At 40.0% G+C, this 8910-nt stretch overlaps 1 protein-coding gene across 1 annotated transcript; it reads left to right on the top strand.

Annotated features, from left to right (window-relative positions):
- On the top strand, positions 1-8492 carry LOC132881645 (proline and serine-rich protein 2). Its single transcript, XM_060914358.1, has 4 exons — positions 1-158; positions 902-1081; positions 4545-4785; positions 5243-8492. Exons 2-4 carry the CDS (start codon positions 1019-1021, stop codon positions 6772-6774), a joined length of 1836 nt encoding a protein of 611 aa, XP_060770341.1. The 5' UTR covers positions 1-158; positions 902-1018; the 3' UTR covers positions 6775-8492.
- Positions 8493-8910: the final 418 nt, after the last annotated feature.

Raw genomic sequence — 8910 nt, 5'->3', positions numbered from 1 at the left:
CCACTTCACTTGAGGCGCATAAAGCGCGTCCGCAAAGTTCAAACAGCAAACGCAATTCCTGTGGCTTCAGTTCTACTCAGAACACTTCACTAATACTGAACCTGAACCTGACTTCCACTTCTTTCTGAGCTCGAGTGGCTTTTTCTCTCCAGGCAGAGGTGCGTATATTGGTTTTAAACAAGTATTGCAAAATGTAGAGTAAATTATCCGGGACATCAGATTATTAAAAAAGTTTCTCACTGTACTGTGGTGTATTCTCGAACTTGCTGCATTTTAATGGAAAGGTAGTTTTTTTTTGACAATATTTATTCACAGAACTTTGAAAGGTCTGGTAGCTCAGCACTCACTGTGTCATATTGTATGTCAATAATTCTTATTATTTATCTTATTCACTTTATTTAGTCTGTGCATGAATTATAACTCACAATGACACATGACTTAGGTTATATAAATAGGCTTATAGGTTTTATTCTCTTGTTTCTGTCAGTGAAACAGATTTGGAACGATTTCAACCACTATATAACACTAAAGTAATTGAAGTCCTGACAAATTATATATTATATATATATTTGTCAGGACTTCAATTACGTTAGTGTTTAATTTTAGATGTTTCGTTGTACAAACGTTTTCTTTTTGCGTTTTGATGATCTTACATGGTTTCATAGTGTGGTTGTGCAAGAGCTATAAACTGGGAGCTGTTGGCTCTCTGTCGATATTAAAACGCTCCAGTGACGTATATACAAAAAAATATAGTGTATATTCTTTGTTCAGGCATACACCCAATGACGTCATAGTCTATAGCATTGGATTTATTGTATACCAATTGTAAGATTGGTAATAAGTTCAGAAGAGCTGAGTGGTGTGTGTGTGTGTGTCCATCTGCCATCCGTCCGTCCTGCAGCTGTGTGTGTACGTGCGCGAGCCGGACTGAGGTCCGAGGTCTCAGTGGAGATGCTGGGGCTGAATGTTACCACGTGACCGCTGAGCTGTGAGACTCGGTGACGTCGCCACTGTAACGATGGACCTACACTTCCAGGGGAAGCCGCATCTTCACTACACACACAACGGCTGCCAGCAAGCTGTGAGTACTGAGGAGAGTCTCACACGCGCACACACACACACACACACACACACACACTCAGTCTTTCCTGTTCTCAAAGATTTCCTGTTCTGTTCGCTGAACTCCTTATATGCTACAGGATTTGTATAAATAACTCTTAGGTGTTTTTTTTTTTTTTTATAAAACTGCATGATTTGTGTAAAAAAAACTCTCACGCGCACACACAAACAAACAACCAAACAATAACAAAAACCTAATCTATTTTGTTTTATTTTAAATAAAAGCTGCAGGAAGATTATTATTATTATTATTATTATTATTATTATTATTATTAATAATAATAAACAAGGCTACTTTAGGTGTTATTTTAAATAAAAACTTCAGGATTTATAAATAAATAAACCAGCCCTTAAAAACTAAGCTTTTTTTCTTTAGTTGTTTTTCCCATAAGCTGACTTAGATCGTTTTTTTTTTTAAATAAAAACTGCAGTATTTGTAAACACCCCCTGCCACGCACACACACACCCAAAGTAAAATGGTTAGCTATTCCTACCCTTGTGAGTCCATTCAGAAATTTAGTTTCTATTAGCTATATATTTTTATACAATGAGAATTATGTTTGTAGTTAACCAAATAGATATCCAAATGAATATGCCTATTCACAAATTAATTTTTGAGAGAGAAAAAGAAAGAAGAAGAAAAAAAACAAAGGCAATGTATGGGCAAATTGTTGTCTCCAAAAACAGATCCTTCATCTTGACCTGCACACATTATGTATTGTTTAAACACACTGGTAGTTGATTATTTAATCAACACAGAAATTCAATGCTTGTTTTTTGAAACAAAACACTGAGAAGAAATACCTGCCAGTGCTACAGCTATTTACATGTGTTTTTTGCAAATAACACTTATTTACATGGAGTCAAAAATGCAGTATATTCACATTCTCTAAAAACACACTCATTAAACCACATATATAGTACACACACACACACACACACAGAGTGAGAGGAGATGGAGAGGAGAAACCAGTTCTGCTGCAGTTTTGGACAGTACAGCCTGACAGAAGAGTTCATTATGCTTCTCATACTTTCTGTAAGGTGTGGCCTGCCGTCACAGATGTCTGCATAAATATTCCCCGAAAAGCAGAAAAATACAGAAACCTGTTGGCACTAAGCTTCATTCTCATAACAGATGAATCCGGAACAGGAAAGATTGAATGTGTGTGTGTGTGTGTGTGTGTGTGTGTGTGTGAGTGAGATGTCAATTAAACTTCACAGAATCAATTACATTCTTCTCCAAAATGGAGCTTCTCCAAAAACTTGAAAAAAAAGACACACATAAACACACTTGTACAGTCTTGGTTATTTCCTGATTGTATCCAGCAAAGGCTAGGATTGTGCTTCGATAAAGTCAGACATAGAGCTGCTCTGGCCACACTGTTACAGAGCCTAATGCATTGTGTTCATTACAAAGTCCGAGTAACATGAGAGCTTGCTGCGATGTGTTCATTTGCTTACTGCATTCAACATGAGCAGAAAAGCTCGTTCTACCTCTTTCCCCATCTCTTTCTATCCGTGCCCCTTATGTCTCATCAATAATGATGTTAATCAAATAAAGGCTCAGAATCTATCAATGTTTAAAAAGCTTTATTTCTGTACTTAAATCACTACAGCCTTCTAATAGTCTGAGCTTCATATTTAATCCTTGATTGACTCAACCTTTAAAGACAAGGTATAGTGTAGCTGTGCCTGGTTCTATCCTTAGAGGATGACTTTATGGTGTTTTTTTTTTTCCCCCTGGAAGTATACAGGGCTCCCCACCCTCACATGGTCCTCCTGCACAGACACAGGTATAGTGATTCTGTCTTCCATGCCAGGTTGAAAGGTGGGGGCATGGACCCAGAGAAACAAGTAGCCTACTGTTCACTAACACACACACACACAAGAGTGGAGGGTGCTGGCTGCTTGCACACTGTGTTATGTATGTGATGCTGAGGTGCAGCTATGAAACATTTCTCCACTGAATAAAGCCATGGTAATATAAAGACTGAGATGGTCAACAGGCCAAAAAAGGTCCTTTTTTCCAATTGGGAATTCCAGGGAATCACTTTACTCATATCTAAAATACAGAAAAATATGACCACTAACCACTAACATCATCACTCCCACTCTTTACCGTGCACCTCGGTGTGGCGTGGGTTGTTATTCATCAAGAGAATATGAACACAAACTCTTTAACCTTTTCGGTTTCTCCCACCAGTTTATACTGTCATGATATCGATGGACAAGCTACCAGTACTTGCAAAGTAACAGTTATAAATTTTGTATAAATTTGTACTACAACACTGTGAATTCTCAAATTCTATTATTAGCCACCGGAAAGTCTAATAATTAAGTCTACTGTGCTTTAAAGTTTCTCACTTAAGAAACTTAAAAAGAAAGAGGGAATGACTTTATACCTGCTATAATGTGATAACAGCAAGTAACTTGTTTTGGTCATATTCCACAATAGTATATATAACTACTGTATACAGTACCAGTCAAAAGTTTGGACACACCTACTCATTGATAGGCTTTCTTATATTTTGACTATTTTCTACATTGTAGAACAATACTGAAGACATCAAACTATGAAATAACATATGGAACATGTATGGAATTATGTGGTAAACAAAAGTGTTTAGGGGTGGCACGGTGGTGTAGTGGTTAGCGCTGTTGCCTCACAGCAAGAAGGTCCAGGTTCAAGCCCCGTGGCCGACGAGGGCCTTTCTGTGCGGAGTTTGCATGTTCTCCCCGTGTCCGCGTGGGTTTCCTCTGGGTGCTCTGGTTTCCCCCACAGTCCAAAGACATGCAGGTTAGGTTAACTGGTGACTCTAAATTGACCGTAGGTGTGAATGGTTGTCTGTGTCTATGTGTCAGCCCTGTGATGACCTGGTGACTTGTCCAGGGTGTACCCCGCCTTTCGCCCATAGTCAGCTGGGATAGGCTCCAGCTTGCCTGCGACCCTGTAGAACAGGATAAAGTGGCTAGAGATAATGAGATGAGAATGCTTTGCACACTATTGTTATCTTAACCAGCTTCATGAGGTAGTCACCTGGAATGCTTTTCAATTAACAGGCATGCCCCATCAAAAGTTAATTAGTGCAATTTCTTGCTTCTTAATGCATTTGAGATCAAACAGTAAATAGTGAATAATGAACATACAGTAAATAGTCCTATTCCACAACCGTCGTAATCCATATTATGTGAAGAACTGCTCGACTAAGTAAAGAGAAATGACATCGATCATTACTTTAAGGCATCAAGTGTCTTTTAATGAATTTAAAAAAAAAACATTGAATTAGGTGTGTCCAGACTTTTCCAGTTCCTACTACATAGACAAGTTTTTTTTTTTAAAACATTCAGTTCTTTGTTATTCACGTATGAGTCTATAGGCACGTTTTGCAGTATTTCAACAGTTGCTTTGGTTTTTTTTTATCTAGAAAGATGATGGCCTACAGTTTCTCACTATGGAGGAAAAGGAGTGCATTCTTTTCTTTGAGGAGACTATAGATTCACTGGAGGAGGGGTTTGATGATGCCACAGGATCAACCTCTAGAAGGACCAACCCTGCTACATCTAATTCAGCATCAAGTCCTGTCCTTGTGACAAACGTTTCCCCCAATCTAATGGAGCATGACATCATTGACTTGGTCCATTCCCCAACTAACTTCATTGTGCCAGGTACTGGTTCAAATTTCTGATTTCAAACAATGATGGTTCAGTAATTCAGGCTTCTTAATTGACCAATAATATCAAAGGGCTGCAGACAAAAATGTTAAATAGATGTCAGTAAATAAACAATGAACTCTCAGACAATTGAGTCAGATACAAGCTGCCAAATAAAGCCTAAACATAGCCATGACAGAAGTTCTGACAAACCACAACACAGGAAAGAGAAAAAAGGGGAATCCAGCAAACATTAGAGTTATACAAGACACATGAATAATAAATACATCAGCTGCAATAACAACAGACACAGGTGGCTTGTAATGTCAGTAATAATCAGTGGACTGACACTGACAGGGCTAGTTCTATAATGTGAGAGCTAAATTGAAAGGTTTGGAATTTAGCAACTGTAAAATAAATAAATAAATAAATAAATCCAATGCTGAACATTTTTTGCTCCAATTTGTGGCAGATTTTCAAAACCTTGCTGTAAGCCCGGAGTCTCATTATGAGACAATACCGATGAAGGACCCTATGGAGAGAGTTGTCTCATCCTTGACCACAAGCTCTGATGCACATGAGGATAACAGCCACCAACCTCCCCCAGGCTCGGTTCCCACACCTGTTATCATTGCTAGTAAGATTGCCGAGCACCAGGGCACTGGCGGGATAACTCCGTCGAAACTGCTAGGCCAAAGACACAGCCTAGAATCCAAACGTGACCCTCCCTTACCTGCTAGGACCCCGCATCTCCCCAGCAACATCAGCATGACACGGGGCAACCGAGATCCCTTCCCCCACTCACTTGCTATAGCAGCTGTGAACATTCAGGAGCGCCGCTCACAGATGTTGGCCAACCTGCCTGCTGGATCCCATCCTTTAGAGGGGGGAGAACCTGCCTGTATACGCAATGTGCCCATGCGCAGCATGTCATTCAAAGATATGATGCCTGAGAAATCCAGGATGGAGGCGCTGTCCAAGCTTGGGCTAATCGGGGGCCAAACACCTAATTCAACTGCCAGCATTGTTACTAAAGGAAGCAGCAGCACTACGTCACCTAACAGTAGTGGTTACAAAGTGAGCAGCAGTGCTAATTCACCTATCAGCAGCTCTAACAAAGTAAGCAGCAGTGCTAGCAACAGTGCTAGCAAAGTGAGTGTCAGCACACAGGCTCATATGTCTAACAACATGAATACTGTGAGTAACGGTCCTGACATTGTTATTGGTCAGAAGAAGAACAGCAACACCTCTGTTGCTCTGTTTAACTCCACCAGCAGCAGCTATGAGCCAAACCCCAATAGTGAAGTCTTGTCCAACAGCTTTAATAATTATGGGGGAAAGACCGCTGCAATCACACCTATTTCTAAAGACACCACAGCCACTGTTAACCAAGGAGGAAGGTCAAGCATCCCACCAGTGAGTGCTGAAGTGAAACAGACTGACTTTAACAGCTATGGTGGTAAGACCATCATTTTGAATCCCGCAATGAGTGTCAAGACAGACTCCATCCCTTCCCCATCTGTAAACACACCTGAGCCAGCAGAAACCCAGTTCAACAGTTATGGTGGCAGATCAAGAGTTATACATCCTTTATTAAACACGGACATACATGAGGAGGTGAATTTTGCCCATTGCCAGTCACCAATGAACACTGTCACACCCACCATGTATTATGGTGACCCCACCAGATCTAGATACCCATCCGATCAAAACAGCTATGATGCTAAACCCAAAGTGCTAACCCCTTTACAACCTGACCCAGTTTACCAGCCTATTGTCAGGCCCAGGCCTGCTACGTTGCCGCCTCCAACAACCTCCAAACCTCAATGTTCTACTGGATCTCTGAGGCCTCGTCCAGACCCAGTTCCTCCGGAGATTCTCAGTAAGCCCACGCCATCATTCCGCAATCAAGGCATCACGGTACAGTTTTCCGGCAGAGGAACAACAGGTGAAGCCAGACGAGATGCTTTGCGCAGACTGGGATTGCTAAACCACACATCCTGAACACAGTCTTAGTGGCTTTGGACAGTATTTACTGAAATCTTTTTAACTAAATTCTGATGATACAGTTTAACTAATGGAGCTCATCAAGTGCTATAGTATTATTTTCTATTCTGAAAGTGTAATTGGTAATAGTTATATTCATTACATCTAAACTTAAGGAAATTTATTTAAGAATGCATATTAATTAACAATTATGTTACAACGTTAATCAACAAACACTTTGTGTCATGATCAATATCTGAAAAGAAAAAGTCAGCAGTTTTCTTTTACAGTGGTTTCTGGCGAAAGAAGTTGGCCTGATATACATTTATGGCATTTGTTCTAGAGTGACTTATATTTATCTCCTTTATACAACTGAGCAGTTGAGGATTAATGGCCTTGCTCAAAGTCCCAGCAGCGGTAGCTTGACAGTGTTGGGAGTTGAACTCACAACCTTCCAATCTGAAGTCCAGCATCTTAATCACTGAGGTCCCACTGCCACATTGCTGCTTGTTGAACATTTTCATCCCTATAAAAAGCAGTACACAATGCAAGACAATCTGGATTACAGTGCAGCAATGCTGAGTACAGAGGCCAATTTTGGTTGTTCCCCAACAATCTTTCAGTGCCTGAATGGTGGACAGTAACTTGATCAGAGCAGAGCAATGCTTATAGAAACGAAAACTGTATGAGTGAATTCAACACTGCTGATTTGGTAGTACGTGATCTACATCTGGGCTGTGGATCCAGATGGAACATCACTGTAAAGGACTATTTGACAATATGACAAATATCTCGTTGGTGATACTAAAGCTTTCCAGAGGACAGACAGACAGGCTGAAAATATTCAACATCACACAAAATGTGAACCAGAAACCCCACAATCCACATGAAAGACAGCTTGATCACCACCCAGTTCACTACTGTAAACTCTCTCTGCCTTTGGGACTGAGTGCTGACTGGAGCATCTCATTATCAAACATGTGATTAGTCTTTTACAAACAGTAATTTTTCAATAGGTCTCAGTAATTTGATGCGTGATTGATAAATGATGAATTTGCAGATTTCATTTCATTTCTTAGTGTTTGCTTCTTGCACTGTAGTCATGTCTGCAGGATATTTTTAAATTTGACAGCAGCACCTCCCACACTAAACCACAGCCATCCAAATGTAGCCTCTATATATGAGGGTGGTGATGGAAAATGTTTTTTTTTTCTTCTTCAGCCTTTGGTTCTGTTTCTATTTGGATTGGCACACTTTTACTGGACTTCTTCACTCTGTGATTTGTGTTAAACAAAGTGTGCGTGTGTGTGTGTGTGTGTGTGTGTGTGTGTGTGTGTGTGTCTTTAGACAAAAGAAAGTGAGAGGAAAAAGTGGAAAAGTGTGCCTGGCTCATGGATGATTTGTGTGTCTGTCTGTTTTGTGTTTTATTTATTTTTTAAATACTGACTCCGGTTTTTTTGTAGCAATTCTACAAACATTATTGAAGGACCTGATGTGTTTTTACACACACATACATGCACAATCAACACAAACCAATCCTATTACCCATTTTTCATCTGTATGTTCAGTCTTCAAAAATGGTGCCACTGCAATCAGAAACAGAACCATAAATCTTGTTTTCCTTTTATTTATTTTTTTAATTTAAATTCCTGTAAACTCTTAAATTCCTGGAAATTCCTGTATCACAGTCTGCCATTTCTTTCCGTGAATAAAAGTTTATCATCCTCATGATTGCACTTCTGCAATGGAACTGTGCAATGTTCTTACAGGGTAATATTCACAATTATTTATGTAATTTATAAATAAATGAATACATTTTTTTTACAAGTGTGTATAAATAAAGCTGTAAATATACATTTTAAATACTGAACTAAAATATTTATACTGCCTCTAACATTGAGCTGAATAACATTTAAATTAAGCAATTCAACATGAAAGGGAGGGCGGCACGGTGGTGTAGTGGTTAGCGCTGTCGCCTCACAGCAAGAAGGTCCTGGGTTCGAGCCCCGGGGCCGGCGAGGGCCTTTCTGTGCGGAGTTTGCATGTTCTCCCCGTGTCCGCGTGGGTTTCCTCCGGGTGCTCCGGTTTCCCCCACAGTCCAAAGACATGCAGGTTAGGTTAACTGGTGACTCTAAATTGACCGTAGTTGTGAAT

The sequence above is a fragment of the Neoarius graeffei genome, chromosome 2 (genome assembly GCF_027579695.1).
Source record: "Neoarius graeffei isolate fNeoGra1 chromosome 2, fNeoGra1.pri, whole genome shotgun sequence".
Taxonomy (NCBI): Eukaryota; Metazoa; Chordata; class Actinopteri; order Siluriformes; family Ariidae; genus Neoarius; species Neoarius graeffei.
Note: the sequence above shows the minus strand (reverse complement) of the source record. Positions and strands in the feature narration are given on the sequence as shown.

Coding starts and splice junctions, on each gene's coding strand:
- LOC132881645 (XM_060914358.1), top strand. CDS start 1,019: ATGGACCTACACTTCCAGGGGAAGCCGCATCTTCACTACACACACAAC. Junction 1,082..4,544: donor ACAACGGCTGCCAGCAAGCT/GTGAGTACTGAG, acceptor TTTTTTATCTAG/AAAGATGATGGCCTACAGTT. Junction 4,786..5,242: donor AACTAACTTCATTGTGCCAG/GTACTGGTTCAA, acceptor AATTTGTGGCAG/ATTTTCAAAACCTTGCTGTA.